This window comes from Osmerus eperlanus, chromosome 28, assembly GCF_963692335.1.
Source record: "Osmerus eperlanus chromosome 28, fOsmEpe2.1, whole genome shotgun sequence".
NCBI lineage: Eukaryota > Metazoa > Chordata > Actinopteri > Osmeriformes > Osmeridae > Osmerus > Osmerus eperlanus.
Genome location: NC_085045.1, coordinates 4,752,667 through 4,779,107, shown reverse-complemented (window position 1 = coordinate 4,779,107; position 26,441 = coordinate 4,752,667). Strand labels below are relative to the sequence as shown.

General features: G+C 48.1%; 1 protein-coding gene across 2 annotated transcripts in view; it reads right to left on the bottom strand.

Moving 5' to 3' along the window:
• Positions 1–1,107: 1,107 nt before the first annotated feature.
• pip5k1bb (phosphatidylinositol-4-phosphate 5-kinase, type I, beta b) overlaps positions 1,108–26,441 on the bottom strand; it is a 34,302-nt gene continuing 8,968 nt past the window's right edge. Inside the window, exons 2-15 of one of the 2 annotated variants that reach the window (XM_062454674.1) lie at positions 24,315–24,421; positions 23,918–23,986; positions 23,210–23,340; positions 20,537–20,654; positions 18,042–18,194; positions 17,388–17,684; positions 10,470–10,672; positions 10,002–10,085; positions 9,082–9,130; positions 8,830–8,914; positions 7,532–7,687; positions 5,219–5,345; positions 3,224–3,347; positions 1,108–2,554 (exon numbers count right to left, since the gene is read on the bottom strand). In XM_062454674.1, the coding sequence (XP_062310658.1) occupies positions 2,552–2,554; positions 3,224–3,347; positions 5,219–5,345; positions 7,532–7,687; positions 8,830–8,914; positions 9,082–9,130; positions 10,002–10,085; positions 10,470–10,672; positions 17,388–17,684; positions 18,042–18,194; positions 20,537–20,654; positions 23,210–23,340; positions 23,918–23,986 (1,599 nt within the window). In that variant the 5' untranslated portion in view covers positions 24,315–24,421 and the 3' untranslated portion in view covers positions 1,108–2,551. The remainder of the gene's footprint in view (positions 2,555–3,223; positions 3,348–5,218; positions 5,346–7,531; positions 7,688–8,829; positions 8,915–9,081; positions 9,131–10,001; positions 10,086–10,469; positions 10,673–17,387; positions 17,685–18,041; positions 18,195–20,536; positions 20,655–23,209; positions 23,341–23,917; positions 23,987–24,314; positions 24,422–26,441) is intronic. The other variant, XM_062454675.1, reaches the window with a different exon arrangement.

Sequence of the window (26,441 nt, the reverse complement as noted above, 5' to 3'; positions counted from 1 at the left end):
AGACAAGGCCAAGACTTTGAGGGGTCGAGACCGGGTCAAGACCAAGGCAGGGCGCGACCGAGTCAAGACCAACGCAGGGCGAGACCGGGTCAAGACCAGACCACTCAAAACACACAAGCAGAAGGGTTTGACTAGGTTAGGTAAACAGTTGGATTTAATCTACAACTGTATATTTGAACTCAAAATTAGCAGTCTTAAAGTAGTGCCGTGTGGTTATGGCTAGGCAATGCCGCCTATTTCTTCTTAGAAGTGGAGGCGCATTAGTAGGCTACTCGGTCTTCACTCTCTCTGCTTCCACATCTCTCTCACCCAAGTGAAGGAGTGCGGTACCGCGGCGTTTAACTTAACTTTATTAAGTCGGGATAGGTATGCAGCTGTAAAAAAAACTTTATATTCATCATTAGCTACATAGCTTTATGTGGCTTGGCTCGTTATCACAAACAAAATCTGGCAAGCAACCGAAACTAACGCCCTGAAACATGTTACAATACATATAGGCTAATACTGGCGAAATCTCTTTGTGTAAAGGGGGAAGAGATTTGGGAAGTTTTGGTACAGACGCAGATTGCAAACGTTAGGTAGCTAGCTTTGCTAGCATCACTTAAGCATAGCTTACCTTTTTTATGTTTTCTTTCTAAATGCCGGTAAAAGGTTGATGTAGGCCTAGTCCCAGTCCCTGCCGTCTCAGTGAGCGTCTCTTTGCAGAATGTACACACGGCTGTGTGTTTTCTTTGGGACGCTATTGTAAACTATTTTTGGTTCAGGTAACCAAATCTAATTATGGCTGATTTGGGCGACATCTTCAGACTTCCACTGTTTTCACCTGTCTTCCTCATTCACTTTTGGGGTGCGAGGAGGGTTGATGGGTAATTTCAAATGAGAAATTAGTTAAGTTATTGGTTGCATTTGAAGCGTGACGTTTTACACAAAATAACAGGAATGATATTAACAAATACATTAAACAATACACAGGCATTTTAGTGATATTCCCGTCGTTGTGGTCTTGAAATAAAATCCCGAGTCCTGTTTGTCCGAGACAAGACCGAGTAAAAATGCGATCGATTCTCGAGTAGGCCAACACGATCTGCTCTCAAGAGACCCCATGAATGTATTCAGCAATTTATATCTTTATTTATATCTCTTCTATATATAAATACACATTGTCTTTACATTCAGTGATTAAAATATGTTCATCTTCAGCAAACAGTATATTTATTGAGATTAATTTAATAAATTATGGTCTCAAAACTGACACAGGTGATCATGGAATTCAACGAGACAGCGATCGGAGGCGTGACAAGCCAGCGTCTGTCGAGTGTACTGCTGCTTCAGTTTTAACAACACGAGGACACGCTCATTCAGTATCAAATGATATCCTGAGAAAAGGCATCTTCAGTCATGACACCCCCCCACCCACCCCTTTTCCCACAAAAAAAACGCTCGGCATAATAAAATCTACAATAGTCCATTGTCTGCATCTACATGTGCTAGCGATGTCATACAGATGTGTGCATGTAAAAATGTGCATATTCACTAATCCAAAACAGCGTTCAAATTCGGTGACCTGCCTGTAACCTCAAACGTTCTTCGAGAAAAATATTTCTTACATACGGTAATTGTTACTGACATAACATCCAAAGTGCGGTTTATCGAGAGCGAGTGTGTCATCTTTCTGGTCTGTGCTTCTTCCAGAGACCCTGAGGATCAAGCTGTCCCCCCCACCCACCAAGCAGGGTGACAACGTCTCTTGCGTCCAAAGCGTCCTTGTAATTCCTCTGTGATTGGAGTGATGAGCGAGGGCATTGTCCGGACGCTCTCAACACATGCTATAGTCCTTTTGAGTTTTGGCCTCAGCGACTTTCAGTCTCAACAACTTTCCATAGCGTTTCTACTTGATACAAGTCCATAGGCCGCCCGCACTGGCCTGCGTTTAGAGGTGTATTTTCAGTGTCCCCCCACCCATCCCTCCCCCCAACGCATGTGCAGGAACCAGAATCCCACAGCAGTCACTGTAAACTTGCTTACCCAACCAGCCTTCAAAAAGCAGGTGCTACAACGCTTTAAAAAAAATCTATTCTGGTCAGCAGAGAAAACGTGCTAAAGAAATGTCCTACCTCTTCTCTGTATATATTTCCTGTTTTCTCTAAATGTATATATACAGTATATGTATATATATATATATATATATATATATATTACTATTAGGCGATGGAAAAAATATATTCTACAAAAAGAAAACTCTGTGGCACTGCGCTGGCATGCTCTAGGAATCTGCCCTCGGTCATCTCTAGTTTGGTCAAACTACGGTAGAATGGAATGTCGTTGAGAGTCCATATGGATGTCCATCACAGAGGGATCTACTGGGGTTCTCTGGTCCTCAGCCAGACGAGCATCACGGTCCAAGGGGTTTGGCGCTAGGGAGAGGGTGGCGTAGGGGCGATCTAGCAGCGCCAGGGGCGGAGTCAAAGGTCCTCAGCCTATCCGATGGAGCGTAGCGATTGTCAGATGATTGACAGGACAAGAGGAGGATAGGATGTCGAAGCCGCTGCTTTCACTGGAAAAAGAGAGACAAACAAGATGCCAGGTCATATGGAGGATACAGAACGCCAGTTTTACTCGATTAAAACATTTTAGATGCCCAGTGGAACTTCAGCTTTTTTCACGGCAGACTAAGGCAGTGGTTCCCAATCCTGGTCTTCAGGGCACCCCTGTCCTGCATGTTTTAGATGTTTCCCTGCTCCAGCACACCTGATTCAAATGAATGGTCATAAGCAGGCTTCTGCAAAGCTGGATAACGACCCATTCATTTGAATCAGATGTGTTGGAGCAGGGAAACATCTAAAGCATGCAGGACAGGAGGTAGCTGAGGATCAGGGTTGAGAACCACTGGACTAAGGTGCGTGACATCCTACTGGAAGAGGAAGGCTCGCACCCGCCACACACAAGATAAGGAGGCTCCTCCTCTCTCTCAGTGCATGTCCGCCTATCACACATGCAAATGCTGTTGCAGTATGTCTGAGTAAGGCATTGACAGGGCGTTGAATAGCTCTTTGTTTGATTAGCAATGTGTGGCTGTTAGTCCTCCTGCACATTTCGGAAGGGACGAGGCCTTTTGGTCTACTTTAACATCAGCCAAGATGAACGAGAGCCGACAGGTACGCCGGCCTCCTAGATGACCGATTGCGGGGCTAGCTGGCTCGTAGCTTCTGAGGGGAGTCCTCACCAAGTAGACATCCAGCACCGAGCCGTCGTCGCGGTCCATGTCCACATCCATGGTGCTCTGCTCCGAGGTCAGACAGATAGCGCTGTCCTCCAGGGTGAACGTCGAGCTGGACACCATGTCATCTCTGAGACCGGAGGGGGGAGAGGAGGAAGGCTACGTTAACCGACAGAGCCATGCAGTGAAAAGCCCCACAGCATGAAAACAGAAGGGTTACAAAAGCAGCTCACCAATCCCAAACCCGAAAACATCCCCCATTGACATAATAAACAGATGTTATCATCACAGCACTGCACGGCACAGCTGCCATATCAGAGAAACCGACATCAAAGACACAGGTGGGGGCCTGTAGTCTGGGGAGAGACGTGAAAACAGAGAGCCTGTCTGGTGTTTGTCTAGTGGGGGTCCTATCTGGTAAGCTCCTGCTTAAGACCGGAGGAAATGAAGGAATCTGGGATAGGAATCTGTAGGAGATGTGTTATTGTGGAGTTCTGCTACTGATGCATGTATGGACATCCACATGGAGGTGGTCATATTTAAACATGGACAGACATGGCCATGAAAGCCATTCGGTCGTATGAGTGAGAGTGGATGTTGTTGAACAGCAGGGGGCGCCTTTGAGGCTCTGTAGAGGGTACGGAGAGGTTTCAGAGGCCATTTTCTGTCATGTCAGGTGAGTTCTGACTTTGCTTAAATCCTGGAATGTGTTAGCCATTTTATGAAAGTGATCATCCAAACTTCACCCCACCCCCCTTTACACGCGCACTCTCTCCCTCTCTCTCTCTACCCCTCTCTCCCTCTCTCCCTCTCTCTCTCTCTCTTTCTGCAGCCACAAGTCACACAGCGACATAGAACACAAGCCCATTACTGACTAACTGACAGACTGATTGTCTACATGGAAAAAGTCACCCAGTCACCAAATGTCCCCTTTTGTGACATTCCCATTCTGCAACACAATAGCCCTAATGAGACCTTCTTAACACCTCTAGTTAAATATTCATGACAGCAGTTGCGACAACAATCGAGGGCAACAGACAGGTGCATGAGAATTAGACAAGACCAGGCAAGCAGCACAATAGACCCTAAGAGATCAGGCTAGAACCTGACACTATTGGACACACACACACTCTCACACACACACTTACGCACACAGGCAGACAAACAGAGAGGTGGGCCGAGAAGGGGTAAAAGGAGGTGAGTGAGAAAAGTCGGTCCTGGTCAATTCTAGAAGTATTAAAGGAAAAACCCTAGCCTAGATATCATTGTATGTACTGTATCTTATCTATACACCCTGAAATGCTGCTGATCTAATCTCTATCTGACTGTGGTCTTTGCAGGTGTGTTGAGTCACCTGGTGTGCAGGCGTCATGTGACAGAGCAGGTGACAGGAAGATTGGGGGCGACCAGGTGAGGCCAGGTACTCAAGGTCAGGGTTTACTACCAACCAACACTAACCTATCATCACCCGAATAACACCTTCCCCCACTCCCCCAACACACACAAATAAAAAATGTTTTCCATCGGGATGAATAAAGTATCTATCTAGCTACACACACACACACATCATCCCGCACGCCCCTCCTACAAAGCCTAACAAGCCACTCCAGGATGACAGACTCTGTTGATACCGGTCGATAATCACATTTCCAATAGACTCTCCTTGATCAATATAAAGTGCCGTGACGAGCGACGTAGTCAAGCACATTGATAAAGTGTGGAACACATCAAAAGCTGGGCATCTGCTCTCGCTGGGCTTGGGGTTGTGAGAGGTAGAGGGAGGGAGAGAGAGAGAGCAGCGTGACCTGAATAGAGATGGGGGGGGGGGATAGAGAAGGGCTTCCTGTTCAGGAGGGAGAGTGGTGGGGGATTGCGGATGAGAGAGGAGAGGTTCAAACACAGCTCCCAGTGTGAGTGGTGGGATGGAAAAGAAAGTATAGGGCTGGGGGTGGACTGTGTGGGTGTGGGATGGGTGGGTGGGGTGTGTGGAGACAGCCGTACCTGTCGTCAGTCTGGCCCTCCAGGCACACATACACCGAGGAGGAGGAGATGGTTCCCATGGAGGAGCCTTCGTAGAAGGACTGGGGCACGGGAACCAGGTCTGGGCGCAGGTAGGACCCAAACACTGCTGGGGGAACACACACATACACACAGTTACACACACACACACACACACCGTTGTACGATGCCCTTTGATGTAACCTTACCTCTGCCATAGAGAGGAGAGCTAAATACATACTGCCCAGACTCACACTGGGTTTGATTTTGACCAGTTGAGTTCGATTATGAACCATGAGTTCAATCCTACTGACCGCTGTTCCGCTTTACCAACAACACCGAGTTGAAGTTCAACGGTTAAATCCAATAGGAAAGTAACAAGATTGCTTTACGGGAAGCTTGCGATGGCATGAGCTGATAACACGTGAGGTGAAGTGAAACTTTAACAATACCACACCCTCCTCTCTTCCTGTGTGATATTGGCCAACAGCCGTGAGCACACAGGAAGGTCCAAAAGCTGGGGTATCGCAAACTCAATTACTATCACTGCCACACACACACATATATTTTGATAATGAGTTAGGAGGGCCGTTAATAACAGGAGAGGATCTGTTTGGTTTCCAGCAGGCTCACATTTCATCTGGGGACAGCCTGTCCCCACAGCACAGGACAGCGTTTTATGGCCCCAACACAAGTATCTGTTTATGGAGCCTGAGTGACTTGAAACAGCCCTATCGATCCCACACAACCACAGCTGTGATTTACAAGGCAGATTGGGGAGAAGTTAAGTGTCTGTTTGGGGCCACCGACAAATCCAGAATGAGTGTCGGGGGGTGGTATAACATTGTGGCGTGTGACAAACTGTTAAGATGACGGTTTTCATTCGGTTCACTGTAATGGTTAGCTCGTGTGTTGTGTTGTTTTGGTCATTTTGTGGTTGTGTTCCATTTGGTCTCTCTATGTCTTACCCCTGTATTGCATAGTGTTGCTTCAGGGTAACATACTCTTTTCCCCCCAGTATGACAAACTTACAAAAGACAGTCACCAATTAAAAATGCTGTTTGTAAAAGAAAGGAAGTAAAGGAAACCAATAGTGTGCTTACATTTGATCACATGACCTGTCCCTCCTTTTTTTTTAAACCCTTTCCTTAACATATAGCATTCACGGCAGCCATGTTTTTGGTGTCCCCAAAACTGTCAAAAAGGGGCATTTTCCTTCAGATTTTCATCAACTAAAAAATATTTTCACAATCTTGAGTAAGTTATGATTTGATTTGTATAATGTTTTTATATTTCCATCAAATATGTATTGAGTAAATTGACAAAATAGCTATGTTGCCTCAAATCAACAACATGCAATAGTGGACTGAGGATTCCATGTAGCCATGCATGTTTATAAAATGACACAGATGTCAGTAAATAAATAATTATTTTACTAACTACCACTACATAACTTGTTTTGGAGATTAACATGATAAATAACAATATTTTATACTTTATTTATTGATTTAGCTATTGGTAGTGTCGCGATAATGTAAGAAACACATCCATGTCAGTGGATGTGCTTGCGTGCATGCACACACACATTCAGGTACACAGGTGTATCTGTTCATTTCCATATACCCAATTTAATAAAATGTTCCTTTTTCTGTGTTTAGAGAATGAACACATCAATGTTCTATGGTAAAGGGAGAGTGAGAAGTCAGACACTGAGAAAAGTTAACACTCCTGAGAAAAACTGCTTTTTTGACTTCCACACACAGTGAAGCTGTTGACCTAATGATACAAAAAGCATTACTGTTTATCTGTTTTTTTTAAATACAATGAAATTGAAATGCCAATCTCTTTTAGAGCCACTGTGTGAATTCCTAATTTAAATTTAAATTTAAATGAAAATTAATTTTGTAAAAGTGTTTTCCTTTGTTGCGCGTTGTTGCTTGTAGGTAACAAACCTCCTCTAAAAGTATAATTGACAGCCACTGTCTTGTTTTTTCAGTACAGATGTTTCCATTTATTGTGTTTTTTAATAAGTACTTTCATGAAATGTGATAAAAGCATTGAAATAAATATGAATCTTCAATCAAATGTATTTTTACCATTTACTACCGTTATTGCATGTTGTTGCCCTAAAGTAACATACTCAAATGTACCTCACCCCCACAAAATAAATTAAATTTAGTGTTCAAAGGCTTATTGTGCACCATAATAAGTACAAAAGTCTGACCAAATAATTTTTTTATCCATTATTTGATAAGGCATGCAGTAGGGGTGTGTGTGTGTGTGTAATATACTGCACTGTACTGCAGTGCACCTTACCTTGTCCATCCAGGCTGGCCAGGCTGCGCGCCGCCCCCAGCTTGTCTCTCTTCTCCTCGCTCCTCTCCTCCGTCTGTGAGGACAGGATCTCCTGGGAGGAGGACTTGAGAGCAGGGATGGACGTGCGGGTCCTCTTAGAGGGGGAGAAGCGGATGGCTGCCGAGGGAAACGGGAACGGGGGAGGGAAGAGAGATGGAGAGAGGGAATGAGAGAGAGGGACAGAGCGGTGGAAAGTGAGAGAGGAAAAGAGGGAGAACGAGATAGAGTGAGAGTGAGAGTGAGAGAGTGAGAGAGAGAGAGAGAGAGAGAGAGAGAGAGAGAGAGAGAGAGAGAGAGAGAGAGAGAGAGAGAGAGAGAGAGAGAGAGAGAAGGAGGGAGAACAATCAAGAGTGATAATTGGGGGAGATAAAGGCAATGAACAGATTAACCCCATTGCACCAATATCGCGCGCAATAAAGCCCTGAGCTTCAGTCCCAAATTAGCTGTAAAATGATCAGTCAACTGTTAGTGCATAATGACCGTTATGCAACCGCCCCCCCCAAACCCCCACCCCCCGCCTTCCCTGTCCGGCCTCCCAAGCAGAACATGAAATTAAATCCCCCCCACAACCCACCCCTTCTCAGAAGCATCGCCATGGTAATAATTAATCCAAATCCCGGGAATCACCACAGAAGCCATCTTAATCACCGCAGAGGCACCGCAGAGTTATGGAAGGCGCTCTTTAGGTGGATCTTGACATGACGTCTCACAATAACGGGGAAACCTTTACAATCCGCAACAACATGTCACTGATCCAGAACGCAGCCTTTGAGCCCTGAAGCCTGACCCACTTGGCTGTGTGTGTGCGTAACTGTAAATGTGAGTACGCGTGTCACTGGATCGCTCACACAAACAACCTGTTTAGCCTAACTTTCACCAGGTGACTTGGCGATATCCAATAACTTTCCTCCTCTAGGTGAGTCCACAAGGAAGTCATGTAGACGGTCATATACAGTATGCACACAAACACAGATATTCTTGTCAGTGATATCAGGAAGTTCGACACTTGAGAAGGTACGCAAACCCCGAAGTGCACGCTCTTACAGGAATCGTCGGACACTCAAATAAAGCAGCGTTTACAGTAAATCCTGCTTCCAGCCATGCTGTTGTCAACGACAACAATAACAGGACTAGCCCAACTGCACCATACCGAGGTCATTACTGAGACTCCCTTCCTCTGCCAGTGAAACGAGTCACCAAAACATGTCACTAAACATGTCGTCCAGGGTCGGGTGAGTGGCATCGATCGGAACACTTACTCTGGGTCTTCCTGAACACCCGGGTGCTCATGAACTTGAGGAATCTGTTGGCGTAGAAACCGGGCCGGTGCACTGAGACAGAGTCCTGAGGAAGGAGATGGGGGAGAAGGGGCGGAGAGAGGGGGGGACAATGGCAGTCTTTATCAGGCAGAGGGGGGGGATTGATATCAAAAAGAATGCGACCAGTGAATGGCCCGTATTCATAAGGAAGGGCCGCTCAAAGTATCAGATGTGCGGCTCATATCGACTTACGCCATCGTAGACAAGGGCTTTCCACGAGTGTTCCAGCTTCTTAATAAATCTGATGGTGGAACAATACAAAAGGCTTTGTCACAGATATGTCAGGTTGGTTATGCAACTTCTAGCTCAACTCCCTCCCACACACGCACACACACACACACTCACACACACACACACACACACACCCTAAAGCCTTTTCAAGCGGAGATACTCTTTCTGCTTGGCTCTCAACACACCAGGACATCAAACAGTGCTGGGATGGGGGTAAATCCCATTCTCTCCCTCCTAACCCATCTGGGAATGTTACTGATGGATGAAGAGGCAGGCTGGCGGCGACTGAATGGATTAAGATGATCAGATACTAACAAATTGGAGCTGTTTGTTAGTGTGTGAATCTGTCATCAACAAGCGGCGAGGCCTTAATCATGGTGACAGCCAAAGTGGAGGCTGATACGCCAACCAGGGAACAAGTTTCAGGTCAGCTCCCCTCTCCATGGTCTCTCTCTTTCTCTTTCTCTCTCTTTCACTCTCTTTCCTCTGCCCAGCAGCACAAAATCAATGACTCAAGAAAGAATGAACAGATAGATGGTTGTCCTGTTTTACTGGGCGGGGTAAAAAAAAAAAAGGGTTCTTAACTGAAACAGCCTTCTCTTGGTGTACCTTTTGTACTGTAGCTACCATTACCATGTCATTTACATTTACATTTTAGTCATTTAGCAGACGCTCTTATCTAGAGCGACTTACAGTAAGTACAGGGACATTCCCCCGAGGCAAGTAGGGTGAAGTGCCTTGCCCAAGGACACAACGTCAGTTGGCATGACCGGGAATCGAACTGGCAACCTTTGGATTACTAGCCCGATTCCCTCACCGCTCAGCCACCTGACTCCCACCTGACTCCCATGTCACCTATGCGATGCCCCGCGGTGCCGTACCTGTAGGACTGCAGGATGTCGATGATGCCCAGGAAGATGAGCAGCTTCTCGTCTTTGTGAGATTTGGCGGGGATGCCGCCCATCCTGAGTGACAGCAGAGGACAGAGCAGGCTCATGTCAGTCTCTCAGAATGCAGTCAGGCAGGAACAGTACACCACGCAGGTCACTATAAACTATTCCCCCCCACACACACACACACACACACACACACACTTCAAAGGCTTCCAGGGAGGACACGGGACCCTCCCACCAAGGAGACGATCGCTTTGAAGGATGTGAGGTGAAGGAGTGACGTGGTGTCGGGGACGTCTGTTTATGTGTTCACGTGTGTGTGTGTTCACGCGCACTGTGTTTGTGCGCATCTGAGTGTGCGCGTGTAAGCGTGTGCGGGGCCGTGTGTGCGCGCGCATGCCTGCGTGTTTGCGTATATGCGCGTGCTTGCGCGTTCGCGCACGCGTTCCCACTCACGTGTCGTCGGTGGCGAGGACCTCGGCCGCCTTGCCGTCCCCCTGGATGGACTCCATGGCGGTGGAGTAGAGGACCCTCTGTCCCACGGGCCTCTTCCCGTCGCCCCCCACCTGCCCCGGCTCCGCACCCTCCTTCGGGGTCTGGTCCAGGACGTGCACCCCGAGCAGTAGGCTGTAGTCCATGATCTTGAAGCTCTCCAGGACCTGCACGGACGGGATTCCACAACCAAGTCAGATACCACGATACCAACAACAAAACACCACGATAGACTAGATCCTATGACGGGTTTTTCTGAGGCAACCAGAACACAGTACACAAACACCTCCACAGAGAATACCGAGAATGTCTGCGTGCGAGTTGAAGTAGCACCGTGCGTTTGTCATCTGAATTATTTCATTGGCCTAGATATCCTGTCCCCCAGTGACCACAGAGAGTTCAGGACATCTGAGTAGGAAAACTTGGACCTGGATAACCAGAGGTGTTCTGTGTTACACATTGACCTGTCCGAGGAGGCTTGGGCCCTGTTTTCCAGTGCCTCCCAGGGTCCAAGTCCACTCTCTCCCTTCCCACCTGCTCAGGACAGAACAGTCGAGAGACATGAAAGAAGCCTCTTGGAAAGACAGAGAGAGAGATGGGCAGTGTGGAGGGGGGGCTGGGGGCTGTTGTTCCTTGTTTTCTCTACCCTGACTGACTTTTGCATCTCAAATGAGTGCTTATGAAACTGTGCCTTGTGTGGTTGGCCTGCTCTTATTTTGAAGCTTCCGACAACAAAATAAACAACAAAATGAACCCTTTTTCAAGGCTCATATTTTTCTTTAATCGTTTTTTACAGCTTGCCTTATTTCCCAACCATGTGACCACAGGAGGAATCAGCTCGTCTCAGCAACCTCTCTTCCTGCCTGTCTTCTTGCCTGCCTGTCTGTCGCAAAAGAGATGAGGTTGGTGAAGCAAGGAGGAACAGGGAAGTTGAGAGGTTATGGGGAGTGTCATGGAGTGGAACGTTCTGTGAGCTATCTAAAATAGCCACAACATTCATCATCATTGTCATGGAAACCTCACGAGTCAGCTCTACGCCAGGCCCCGTAAACAATATTCCTGACATCATCTCATCATCCTTGTGCCCAGTGTGAGGCTAGAAACAGAAAATTGAGCTGGAAAATGCAGAGGGTTGATGTGTTTCGATCTAGACAAATACACACTCAGAATAACTGGGAAAAACCTACATGTACAGAACCTACTTGGTCACCAATAGTAGGCTAGCCCCATCACTAATAACCTAGCCCTGATTATAGTAGCTCTTCAGCCACAATCTATATTAGTGCAGAAAAGATTAAATACAATAACCAGTAATAACGTACAATAACCTTTGTATCCGGTTCCTTAGAAATACAATATGTGTCATTAATAAAAAAAGATGTTCTTGTTAATAGAACGCCTATGAATATGGCGAAAATAATGAGGAAGTATACACACACACAGAGAAATAGCCATAAAATACCCCATGGTGCTCTTGTTTGAGTTTTGCCGTCACCCTGTCTTGGGAGATTTGCATGCCAGCTATTTGACTCCCACAACCTATTCAAAAAGTGGCCATTTTGAATATAACCACACACACACACACACACACACACACACACACACAAACACACACCTGCCCATAGACGATCATTAGTCTCCCAGCTGGCTTGACCACTGCATCTAATCAGGCCTTCCAATACAAAAACAAACAACATGGTCACCAGTGTTTGTGATCTAAAAGGCTTGTAAAAAGGCTCCTCCACAACAAGCCTTTAAAAGTGTTGATATCTCTGTATAGGATTTACAGATGCACTTTTTCTCTCTCCAAAATTGTCATTTATTAAAAGCATAAGTGACTATTGAGAAATAACTTAACACGCCACAACCTTACTCCACATCTTACAACACCTCCTGTGTTATGTAATGCTGTTGACAGTTTAGCTTTTGAGATATTTTTCAGTCTTTGGTGTCTACAAGCTCCTTCCTGGCCCGTGTCTCTCTCCACAGTGGGTCTCAAGCTGCAGTGCTGTGCCTCGAAAAAGCCCACCAGTACAGCCTGGCCCCTCTTCCCTTCTTCCCCTCACACACTGGGCTCCTTTGAACAGGCTGAACAGAGCTCCTCTTCACCCTGCGGTGGACCGGGGGACCAGGCTTGTGCCACACACGACCTGGCCCCCACCAGCAGCTCTCATATCAGCCTTCAGAGGGACGACGCAGACCTTCCTGCCGTAGGTCATCGCTGGCGTTCGCCGTGTTTGGCCATGACTTATAGCGCCTCTGTGTTTCCTGGTTACACAGATTTATGAGGCTGTCTGACTTTAGTATATGGCTCTAACATCAGCTGACAGCACTAAAGAGGGGTGGTTAGATAGTTAAGAGACTACTGTGGTTTTGGCTGGTCGTACTTCTGCAAAGAAAAAAAGAGAGAGAGAGAGAAACAGGTCAAAGTTCTTCCAGAGGAGTGGTAGAATCCCATGACAAAGCAGAACAGAAGAGAGAAGAGGAGAAGAAGAAAGGAGAGGAGAGAGGAGAGAAGAGGGGATGGGGAGGAAAAGAGGGAAGTAGAGAGAAGAGGAGAAGAAGACAGGAGACCCACAAAAGGTTGTCTCAACATGACAACATGACCCGCCCTGTCTTACACAACACACTATTCCCCCCTTCGTGTCGGCGTGAACCTGATTATATGTGCATGTGTGTGTGTTTGCTTTTTTTTTTTTTTTTGTCATTTAGCAGACGCTCTTATCCAGAGCGACTTACAGTAAGTACATGGACATTCCCCCCGAAGCAAGTAGGGTGAAGTGCCTTGCCCAAGGACACAACGTCATTTGACACGGCTGGGAATCGAACTAGCAACCTTCAGATTACTAGCCCGACTCCCTCACCGCTCAGCCACCTGACTCCCCACAATTGCTTGAACTTATCTCACACCGAACCGGAAAATTCAAAGTCCAAGACACTGTACTCTGCTAGAGACTGGCCTGTCAGCTTGTTTCTGCTTGTAGTAGCTCCCATGGTAACACCCAACCAAACATACAGTACTGTTTGGAGAGCTGTCATAATAGCTTACAGTAGGTTGCCATTGTCTCATCCTCTCAGTGTGTCTGGCCACTTAGTGACGGTGACATTACCATGACACGACACGACTCCCTGTTACCAGTCAGACACATGCAGCAAGGGAATCTGTCACCGACTCTAAACACTCTCCTCGTCTCTCCCCCTCCTTCACTCTCTCTGTTCGTCTCTCGCTCTCTTCCTCTCTCTTTCACTCTCTGTTCCTCTTTCTCTCTCTCTTCCTCTCTCTTTCACTGTCTCTGTTCTTCTCTCCTTTCCTCTCTCTCTCTGTTGGTTTCTATCTCTCCTTTTCACTCTCTTCTTCTGCTAGTCTTTGTTTCTCTCTCTCTCTCTCTCTGTCTCGCTAGTCATATTGTGGCACTCTGCATGGATTATTCATGTCCTGAGTTAGCTGACCATATGGAGCCCATGGAGGGAGCTGCAGTCAGATGGACCAAAATGAAAAGAGAGGGAAAGCGGGGTACCCTACATTTCTCTGGGTGACCCACATACAGCAGCACGGACCACCGTCCCTGGCGGTCAGCGGCCTTCTCTCCCCCCCCCCCCCCCCAATGCCCCCCTCCTGTCCACCCCCTCTGTTGTTGTCTGCTGCAGTGTTCTGTGGACCCTGGGCTCAGTTGCTTACTCATGGAAACGGACAGAGAGATTCTGCTTAGAGGGCACTTTGCTTCCCGCTCAGCAGGGGAGGCTAGGAAGCCGTGACAATAACAAACGTCGGGGTCGAGAGTCGCTCGCGAGTCCACACACACAAACACAGACCCCCGCCCACACACACACAGACCCCCCCCCACACACAGACACACACAGACCCCCACACACACACACAGAGCCCCCCCCCACACACACACCCCCAACATCCCCGTTGTGCATGCATAGGGCTTCCTGAAAAGCGTGTGTGGCTGTTTCCCAGATTAAACATTCAAATGCAAGTCATTCTATCATTCACGGTTTTCTGAGAATAAATATTTGTCCAGGGAGCAGAAGGCGGAGGACAAGAGAACACAGCCTTTGGGAAGGTGTTCTAAAAACAAACGCATTATCAGCGTTATAGGGGTTAAACCTGCCGTGTTGCTTTAGGACCGGCCACAGCTGACGTGAGAAACAGGTTCCCACAGACTCAGGGACACCCACAGCGCCCACACACACACACACACACCCACAGCGCCCACACACACACACACACACACACACCCACAGCGCCCACACACACACACCACCCTCCCAGACCTTCTCCTAAATTGTGTCACACTGAGACCTGGGACCATCTCCCTCACAACCAGGCACACTCGTGACCCGCTTTCCACACTGATCCTTTTAGCTGCTGCACTGCCCGGCCAGAGAAGAGGGTCACTTTGAAGTAATGAGGAGAAAGAGAAAGAGACCGAGAGAGAGACCGAGAGAGTGAGTGACAGAAAGAGAAAGAGAGTGTAAGAGAGAGAGAGAGTGAAAGAAAGAGTGAGAGTGTGACAGAAAAAGTGAGAGAGGGACAGAGAGAATGTAAGAGAGAGAGACAGAGAGAAGTAGTAAATAAAACAGGGCCCCAAAGATCTGAAGCAGCCTTTTGGAGGACCTTTGAAGGACTCTTATCCTCTCATCAGCATTGGACACGCTTAAGCCAAGGCTCAACAAGTCTTCATTCAAGAGCATGTGAGAGGAGAGGAGAGGAGAAGAGAGGAGAGGAGAAGAGAGGAGAGGAAAAAAGACAGTCTTTAGCTGGTTGGTTCCCAAATGCCATTGAGGCGTGACTCCCCCCCCCCCCCCCCACCCGCCAAAAAAAGGAAGCAGTCATCAGAAAACACACAAGACTGACTGTTACCTAACAGAGCTACATATCACTCTGCCCCACCCCTTCTCATTACCCTAACGACTCTCCTCAGGCCAGCAGTTGTTGTTTGCTGTTAAAAACAACCGGTGTGTTTTTTCTTAGACCTGCAAATCCTTCCTCTAAGCCTGTTAGTAATATAAAGTAAATAATATAACGAGGTCATTCCGTTTTTTTAAATCTGGCTCATCTCTGCCCCATGAACCATAGCCTACATACTGTGTAGAGATTGAGTGGCAGACACAGTGGAATACCCTCTCCTGGGGGCTTAGTGCGTGCGTGTGTGTGTGTGTGTGTGTGTGTGTGTGTGTGTGCCTGCATGTCTGAGGGAGAAGGCTCATCAAACAGGCTCCAGATACCAGGAAAGGTTAAACTAAACTGTGAATACCACAAATACAAAACCGTTTTCAGATTAGAGGCCTTTCATTTGTAAATGAAGACATACCATAACGCCATTCCAGACTTCCTGTCTGTGCTGTTATCAGTCCCCCACAAAGAGCCTCTCAATTGTGATACAAGTGATACTGGTCAAACTGGTGGGACGTGTGCCACACTAGAAAACAAACCTATAACCAAGCCTCCAGATGAACAACAACACATGGAACAATCTAGAAGAATGTGCGGCTCACAGTTACAAAGGACAAGGCTGTAGGCCGGGAAGATAAACCACAGCAGTAACGCTCCTCTCGTCTGGATTCACTAACTCCACAGCCTGTTATGAAAGGTGTGTCTTTGAAGACAGGTCAGAACCCAAACCAGTCTCCAGCTAGCGCCGCGATGGCCTGTCAAACAATAGCAATCTCCTCCTCCGCGAGATTAGCCAAGACAATCTCATGACTCTCCGCTCTCAAACAGACGGGAATGCCGGCTAGCTGCATCAGATTGGGCGACTATCTTTAGACTCCGCCGCTGGTTCTCTCTCACGCTACCAGGTCCATGACTTAATCACATTGGGTGTTTGGAGAGATGTCAGGACACAGGAACGCGGAGCCCTGAGCTCCCACTGCAAACACAGTGGAAACAGTCTGTCCTCTGCCAGATAAACGGAAAGTCCCCAAACTGAAAACATTCAACCAAACCCAACGAACACACAAACATACTGTCCTGTACTTGTATACAAAGTATCAGAGTAAAGATGGGTGTGTGTGTGTGTGAGAAAGGGAGAGCGCGCGCGCGCGTGTTTACATGTGTGTTTGACTGCTGACTTCCCATACACAGAATCAGTCCCACAGTCCTGACATTTTTCCTGTACTTCCATGCCAAATACAATCCGTACCCTAGCCCCACCACTGCTGATGTGGCATCTGACCTTGTGACCATGCGGTCCGGGCCTAAGCGCTGGGCCAGGCCGGGCCATATTAGGGCTGTGTGTGCGTGGGAACGGGGCAGGGTGGAGGAGAGAGCCGTGCACCTCGCTGAAGCCATCGGATGTGACAGGTCTGAGAGAGGCTGTTCCCTGGCTGCGATCTCAGCGGGCGGGGGGGAATCTGAGGTTCCCCCTTGTTGGTTCTGTTTGGCAGCGTGTCTGTGTTGTTCCGTCAGACGCTCCGCTGAGCTGGTGGGGAGGCACTCCCAGATACGGGCAGACAGGCGGATCCAACAATCCCTCCCACACGCCATACACACATCAGACAGATATCACACACACACACACAGACAGACAGACAGACAGACATGCTGTCTCTCTCTCACACACACACACACACACACACATGCTGTCTCTCTCTCTCTCTCACACACACACACACACACACACACACACCCACACACACACACACACACGCACACACACACACACATGCTGTCTCTCTCTCTCTCACACACACACACACACACACATGCTGTCTCTCTCTCTCTCTCTCTCTCTCTCTCACACACACACACACACACACACACAAACACACACACACACCCACACACACACACACACACACACACACACACACACACACACACACACACACACATGCTGTCTCTCTCTCACACACACACACACAGCCCCTTACCCGGCAGTCTCTCTGCAGGGTCTTCATCAGAGCGTTGTAGGTGTCGGTGTCGAAGTACAGCCCCTCGAGCATATCCTGGAAGTCCAGGTCCTTGTAGGTGGGGCAAGCCTTCTCCCGCTCCTTCCTATTGGCTCGCCGCTTGTAGGTGGAGCCCTTCAGGTCGTACTTGTAGTGCATCTTGACGGAGCGCGGCAGCACGTTGTTCATGACCACCAGGCGGATGTTGATGCCTCCGGACTGGACACAGTACAGGCCGTAGAACTTGGGCAGCAGTGTGCGAGGGTTCTGGTTCAGGTTCTGTGGACAGACAAGTCGACACATATGTATCTGTGCAAGAAGACAAATAGGTAGACAGACAGGTAGACAGGTAGGAAGAAAAGTATTAGACAGACAGGTAGACAGATACACAGACAGGTAGACAGACAGGCATGCATGCCATTGTCGTTTGATGTTCCCTGTAGTGATGTAACTTCAAATATAGTTAGTTTAGATGTAGTTATATATAGTTTATAGCTTGTACGACTAGGGAGTAACATCCAGGCATCAGGCCTGGTTGGGAGCAGCGAGGACTGACCATGTAGGAAGATAAGTAGAATACAGACAGGTAGACAGATATACAGACAGGTAGACAGGCAGGCAGGAGGGAGGACTGACCATGTAGTACCCCGGGAGAAGCTTCTGGAGAAACTCGGCCTCTTTGTGCTGCACGGTTTTGACGATGAACTCGTCGTCGCTGGTCAGGTAGAAGAGAGAGCCACTGGCGCCAGGATTGGACAGCTCGATCAGTGGTTCGTTACAGATGGAGTACTGGGGAGGAAAAACAACAACATGGGAAACGGTTCAAGTATTCAGCTCTTCGAGCACGGCTCCCACACGGCTCGCCAGAACAGCATTGGGTAACATATGACCGCTACACAAACAACACAACATCTGTTTTGTATCGTGACATTCAAAGAAGACTGAGTTGTTTTTCATGCCGGGAGATCTGGTAAACAAACGTAAGGTTCCATTTATGCATGCCCGGCTTTTACAGGTAAGTTGTAGATCATTCACACGTGAGGACGCCCGCGCACACACACACTTCACCCCACCCTCCTGAACAAACACCTCACACACGCTCATGTGACGTCAGTGAGGGACGTCATGAGTGAGAGGTCTGTTGAATTGATAGGGTGTGGCGTGAATACGGACTGGTCAATAGTTCAGAAGAGGTGTGTGTGGGTGGGTGGGTGTGTGCGGGTGTGTGTGTGTGTGTGTGTGTGTGGGTGTGTGTGTGTACAAAGTGGCTTTTACAAGCCCCACATCCACCTTTATTACTTCCAGTGATGTGAGATCAGTCGGGAGCCTCAGGGGGTGAACTGGCTCTGTGTTTCCCCACACACGTGTTTATGAGTTCAGAATATAAAGCCCTTTCGAAACACAGCCCATGTGTGCAAACACGCAAAAGAACACTGCCAATGCACAGCCTTAATGAGCTGCATGCACAGGCAGTGTGCTAGGCCCGTACACATGAATACACATCGCCCAGTGTGAGAACGAATGGAAGTCAGGAGAGGAGAGGAGAGAAAAAGGGAGAACTATTTCGGAAAAGAGAGGAAAGCTGTGAGCGGCTGTGGGTGTGTCGTCAGGGAAGACCTGATGATAGATAAGGATGGAGGAGAAAATAGGAGAGAAGAGAGGACAGGAGATAATAGGAAAGGAGAGGAGATGAAGAGAGGTCTAGGAGTTCCCTTGAGGCTTGGCAGCCTGCAGTCACGCTGAGCCCTGAGCACTAACACATTCGCTATTTATCTGCCTTGGCATTCAGGGACCCTGCTGGGTAGCGTGTGTTAGCGTGAGTGTGTGTTAGAGTTACTGCGTCTTCAACAAACAGGCTGCATAATCAACACAAGAACATAAATCACATCATCAAGAGCATAGTGTTTTTCTCTTTTCTGCCTCTATCTGTCTCTTCACTGTGCTCTTTCAATGCTTCCTCTGGTGGCCTTTTGTTTATCATAAAACTGGCGAGAAGCAGCATCCAAATCCCTGTTGGTGTTCAGATGAAAGCCTGGCTCATTTCAAACAAACGGGGAAATTGCACTGCACCAGGTTTTCAAATGTGCACCAAAACATGTTTACAACCTCCTGTTTTCAACAGATGCATACTCCAAGGATATTATTGACAGTGTGCGCTACAGTGTAGTGGTCTTCAGAGCTTCATAGCAATCCATCCGTTTGAATCAGGTGTGTTGGAGCAGGGAAGCTTCTAGAACATACAGGACAATGGGCCCTGAGGACCAGGGTTGAAGACCCACTGCTCTAGTCTATTCCTCTCTGCTCGGTGTAATAATTGCCAGGGGTATAACAGCTTAGCCCAATCAGGGGCTCATTGAACATGAGTGAGATTGATCGTCACAGCGTTGACTGAGGTTCACACACACACGCACACACACACACACAGCAAACACACACACACACGCACACACACACACACAGCAAACACACACACACACCTCTGGGAAATCACCACCGTAATCCATTTCCATAGGCAGGGGAGACAATTAAAGCACTCCTAATGAAGGCATGCTCAATTAGTACAATCATTATCTATAATACCAGGATCCTGTCCTCCCTCTGTTCAATCCTCCCTCTCTTCTTTACTATTCCCTGTCCTCGCCCCCCCCTCTCTAATCCTCCTCTTCTCCTTCACTATTCCCTCTCCCCACCTCCTCCCACAACTCTATGTAGCCTAAAACCACTTTGCGAAAGCTATGACGTCATCCCTATGTGAACCCTCAGTGTCTTTAGAGTCCACTAGAGTCATCGTCGGACATCTTGTCAGAATAGATCCTGTCATCCTATAGGGAGTCAGGTGGCTGAGTGGTTAGGGAATCGGGCTACTAATCTGAAGGTTGCCAGTTTGATTCCCGGCAGTGCAAAATGACCTTGTGTCCTTGGGCAAGGCACTTCACCCTACTTGCCTCGGGGGGAATGTCCATGTACTTACTGTAAGTCGCTCTGGATAAGAGCGTCTGCTAAATGACTAAATGTAATGTAATGTAAATGTATATATAACTACATCTAAACTAACTATATTTGAAGTTACATCACTACAGGGAACATCAAACGACAATGGCATGCATGACTGTCTGTCTACTGGCTCTTACCAGATAGTCATCAGGTTTGATCCCAAACAGCTCCCTGAAGTAGCGGAACGCCAGCGGGGCATACGTCTTGAAGCGGAAGTCCGGGTAGTGGTGCGCCGGCGTCAGATTGCTCCCCTCGCTGCCGTGTGCAACCGTGAAACCATCCCCACCGGAAACAGAGACACAGGACGGTACGTTAGGGGAAAAGGCTCTCCTCACAGGGCGATCCAGCAAGCAAATGAGGGTCGGTTTTCCGTACGTCGAATATCATTTGGACTGATATAGTTTGACATGATGATCGCATACTCTCAGAAATAGGAGAATGACTAACTGGACCAGACAAGTGTGTGTGTGTAGACTTAAGTGCAGCCTTCTACTGGAACCATAAAGAGCAGTATTGTGGTGAAACACCCTATGCACAGAACCCCTTGGACAGAGATGAGAGACTATTCTAAACAATAGGAGAGAGGAGAGAGAGGAGAGAGTAAAAGCAAAAGTAAAAAACACACAATAACAGGTTTCAGTGTTCACCCCCTGAAGACTAGTCTTGCCAGTATGAGATCATCACAGCTTACATAAACCTTGAACCTGGGCCGAGCACACATACCAGGGAGTAATTACTTTCACTCTTTCAAACTGCAATCTTTTGGGCACTGCTCCTTCCCCCAACCTTTTTACTGTAAGACTGTAAGAATAAAAGGGCTGGTTTTCCGGGGAGCTTCTTATGCAGTCTGCTGCTGAAGCTGTGATTCTGGGCCCTCGTTCTGTAAGGGCCGATGTAACAATGTTGTTCCTGGGCCCTGCTGTTCTATTCAGCAACAGGATACAACCCTGTGTAATACAACACCTGTGATTACTCCTGAATGAGGGCTGACTGTTTACTGTGCGGGTACAGGCTGTTACCTGCAGTCATCCATGCAGTGGAGAGAAGGAGAGAGAGAGAGACAGAGAGCGAGAGAGAGCAAGCCCTTGAGTAAAAGACACTCAGAGGCACAGCCACACTCCTGGAAGATTGCAGCGCATTGCGTGTCTCCTCCTCCTCTGCCCAGACGTGTGTGTGTTTGTATGTGTGTGTGTGTGTTTACGTGTGTGTGTTGTCAGAGTCACAACAGACGTGCAGCACTCCTGGGCGATTTGAGAGTTGCCCTCTCTCTCTCTCTCTCTCTCTCTGTCTTTATCTGAGAGCTGCTGGAGGAAGAGGAAGAGAAGGAGGAAAATAAGAGACTGAGATCTCGGTCACCCTCACTAATCTACCATGTCAAGATCCATAAAGATGATGGACAGAAAGAGGCGTGAACAAAAGAGAGAGAGAGACAGAGAGAGATACAGAGAGAGATCTAGATCATTCCGAGCCGGTCAACAGAGGGCTGGCGCCACGTCACAGCATCACCTTCCTCCTCCGCTTCTTGCTGTTTGTTTTTCCTCCACAGAGCGTTCCTTTGTCCCGTGCCCAACAGAGGGCGCGGCCTCGCGGCCTACTTACATTGTGGTCTTCCTGTCACCTGACGCGTCTCAGTGAAAAGGTGACCGTGAAGGGACAAAGACGCGGTATCAGTCGAGCGGAGCCGGTGGGAAGCACAGGGGAAAGCTGTCAGATAAGCATGCTGGAAGCCAATCGAATCCGAGGGAAGTAGCTACATGATCTGGCTTCTGATGTGCTAGAAGCTGGGAGAGACTGGTTGCTTCTTCACACATCTGACCCTCCATTGAGTCTGGGTTGGTGGTGAACAGTGGAGCACAGTCATCCATGTGTCCATGCACTCTGTAGTTAACTGATTTCCATCAAGTTTCGATACTAAAGAACAGATTTGCAAGTTGTGGGGAACCACGGAAAGCAATTTCCTGGTTTGGCAGACACCCTATGAAACATGACAACTTGTCAAAGGGTATTTGAAGCTATGTGACACAAGTGACTATGGCATATAGCAGTTAAATGAAAGAGTAAAATGTCTATAAATACTGGATGATGTGGTGTGAAAGAGGTAATAAATGTGTATCTGAGAGTGTGTGAGAAGGGGCAGGCATGTCTCTGTACACGCACACCCTTACAAACACACACATCTGTAGGTGTGTGTCGAGTTATGTAAGAACTTTCCAGGAGCCGATGATGTCATGAAGAAACATTACTGGCTCGTCACGGAAAAAACGGCATGTTTCCCTCTCAGGAGTTTGTGGTAATCTGATTTCCTGGAGAACAAACCCAAAGGAATGGCTTCAAGCCATGAACCACACACCAATGCCTTTAATCCACACCGACACAGCCACACACGTCACACCACGGTTGTTTTGGACAGGCGTCAAAACCTTCCGGTGAATCAAGTCTCTGTGTGAAGACGACCTAGTTTGACTCTGAACTCCTGCTGAAGTCTCATGGGAATATGTGGCGATATCGGTCAGTCATGTTGAGAGCCGGCAGGCAGACCAAGTTGAGAAGCCGCTTTTATATTCGAGTAGGCTGTATTAGAATCTCAGCCTACAAATAATCTGTGTTTATGAGGAAGCTCCCTGATTCACAGTCCCCCTTTGACGAACAGAGCAGTGAGTCTTGTGCGGATCCTACAGTCCTCCAATTAGCATGAGAACGATCACGGTACCAGATCCTCACGACGTCCTCACTAAAGCTACCCTCTCCCGGTGTCCTTTAGCGCCGGTCGCGCCCGTTACCGTGGTTAACGGCGGCGGTCGCCAGCTCACCTGGGGAGGAAGACGCTCTCCACCACGTAGAAGTCCTGCATGAGGACGTCTCTGTCGGGCTTGGAGGTCAGGTTGCCCACCGTGTAGCCGATGCCCAGCTGGATGGCTCCCTTCAGAGCCGAGGAGGTGGTCTGGAGGGGGGGGGGGGGGGGGGGGGAAGACCACGTCAGCCACTTCACCACTCTTATTCTGCGTAACAATTGGGGCTCTGTTTACAAACTGGGTTTCTACAAATCTATCATTGGAGAGAGAATTAGAGATAATTAGAGTAACAAACAACAGAAATCTGGGCTCGATCTAGATTTCAATAGATTTATTGGATAGAAAGAAGGTCAAATCAACATAACATGTCGTACAACAGTAAATTAATCCCTGTGCTTGGCGCTCAAATAAACACATTTTTTATCATTGGGAAAACAATAGCATACATACTTCCTTTGAGGGGCTGCCATGTTTGAAAAATATAGCCGATAATTGAATGTGAAAGGGCTCTCTGGCAGGGAGAACTGTGAAAGGTCAGGGGATAAAGCTCTTTAGACAGACGTTTGAGCCAAATCAAAGTTAAGGGGCTCTAGGACCGCACGGTAATAAACAGGGCGGGTTCCAACAGCGACGCCATGAAACCAGCCTCTCAGGCTGCCATGAGAGGCCAGTAAACCCTCCAGAACAGTGAGGCCCTGTTGAGCTGAGGCACTTCAACTCTTTTACCTTTTTATACGTTTTCTCTCCGCCCGTGTTACGAGACCCACCCACTCCATTTTCCATAGCCGTCGACATCTGAGAGGAGAGACAGAACAGTAAGGTCGAGGCCGGTCTTCGCATCACTGACGACCACAGTCTCATGCAGTCTCAATACAAAAGTAACGTAGGTTTACATTCGCATGTATTCATTTAGCAGACGCTTTCATCCAAAGCGACTTCCAAGAGAGAGCTTCACAAAAAGTGCATAGGTCAATGGTCATAAACAACGAGATTTGCGGCTAGCCAAAACATGAGCGTAAATTGTGAAAAGCAAATAAGTGCCAATGGGAAGAAACACGAGAGGTTTAGACGACGAGGGGGAACGGCGTGAGGGGGAGGGTTGACGGGGACAGCGCTGATCTACCTTGCTTAGGGACAAGCTGCGTGGGACAAGCGGAATTCACGGCTGCATTGCTGGGGCATCAGGCCTGGCTGGAGACATGGAGAGAGGGCTGAACTAGCCTGCAGACCCTGCGGAGGAACAGAGGACACAGACTCATTACAGAATCATTATAGAACACACACACAGAGACAAAGGCCTGAGCTGCTGCATTATCAGCCTGTTCAGCTCCAACGTTTTGAGCTGAAACTTGGAGAAAATGTCCGTCAGCAGACACTTTTTAATTAACTGTGAAATTTCAGTCGACAATCCTTTTGTGATCTCATTAAAGCAGCCATTTCAGTGGCGGAGCCCTCCAGACATTCAATTTTAATCTTATTTCCAATTAATTCCTACCAGTTAAGAGAGGCCTTTAAGTCTATTTCCAAACACTCGCTGCAGAATAGTCCTGGCAGTCAAGGATCCCAGATGTAAAACAGTGTTTGTGTAGCTGCGCCTGCACACGTGTGTGTGTGTGTGTGTGTGCACTCCAACCCCCCTAGCCTCCTCATTAGAGGTGAGGAGCTAGCTGCTGCCTCACCACTGTCACCCCACACATCACCCTCCACCGCCATAACAAGCAGCTGCCATCATAACATCACTCACAACCCCGCTCCAGTAGCCGCCCCCCCCCCTCCACACACACACACACACACACACCTTCCACTAGACTGAGGATCTGTGCAGCGGGGGGGAAGGGAGGGAGAATGTGTGTGTGTGCGTGAGTGCAGCCATCCGTGCTGCAGCAACTACGCTGGATAAATGACAGTAAAGCCCACAGACAGAGCCCAGGGCCCCTGGGTGAGGAGGTGAGCAGTAAGAGTGGGCGAGCAGCGCTAGGCTGCTACCGTCGCCCCCCCCCTGGGGCTGAAACTGACCTGCAGTACCGCCAAGCCCTTATCAGCCGAAGCAACAGCAACCTATCCACCTCCTACCCCCACCCCTCTCCCTCTGTCTCTCACTCTCTCTTAATGACAATCTACCTTGGGGTGAGGTGAGTCATTGCGTTGCATTGTTTAATATGACAGTGTGTGTATGTGTTTTGATGAAAAGAGAGAGAGAGAGACAGAGAGGAATTTGACCGGAAGGAATTACTCTCTGCGATTACCTCCAAGACTGCAGTAGCCTCATCACCAGCATATAAATGCACCTGCTCCTTCCAGCTGCACCATATTACATACATCCCCCCCCCATCAACACCCCTTCACATGCCTGCATTCAATCAGGCCTCAATCTGCTACGCACGCCTCCAATCACAGATTATTCTGATTGGTTGCGTCCAATCAATATTTGATGTGTGCCAGTCTTGTGAGTACATGCGAGCATCTTGAACAAATATGCCAGATTTTGAGTGTTGTCACCAACCTGTTGCCTGCAGTGTGTATCTGTGAGAAAGGCAATGTGGGAATTGTAGTTTAAAGAGGCATTACTGAGAGGGGAGTTATGTTAAAGTCACATTATGTAGATACTTACACCAAAGACCCCTTTAGGGAGCCATGGAATACGTAAATACAAACATAGACACGCATACACACAAGCACACACACGCACACACACACACAGCCTGACATTAAGAGGGGTGTTCATCAGACACTCAGCAGTTATCTCCAGACTCAAGCCAGCTCTCCGTGCCAGCTCAGCGGTTGCTATAAACACAGGAGCAACACTCTTATGTGATTTGTCTGTTATATCTAGAAGACGCTACAGCTGCTGGTGTGGTATTCTCTTCACAGGCAGACACGGAGAGCTAATGTTGGGTGCTAGCCTCCAGCCTAGCCAAGCAAGCAGTGAGAATAGTTTACATAATACATGTTGACTCTTTTCAAATGCTAATATTATGCGAAGCGTATCTCGCAAAACGCTCATGCCTGACACGAATCATGCTCGAGACTGAAATGACACGTGAAGCGGAGGAGAGAGCGCTCTGACGACCAGCGCAGTCCTTGTCGGTCTGCTCATAGCTGGTCCACTATGCTGCAAGAACCCGTGACATGCTCACGTCTGTCTGTCTGCTCCCACCAAACCGCCCCCTGCTTGCCTATGCTGTTATGAATGTCATTGTGAAGTGGCCTGTTCTCTCCCTGCCCTCTCTCTCTCTCTCTCTCTCTCCCT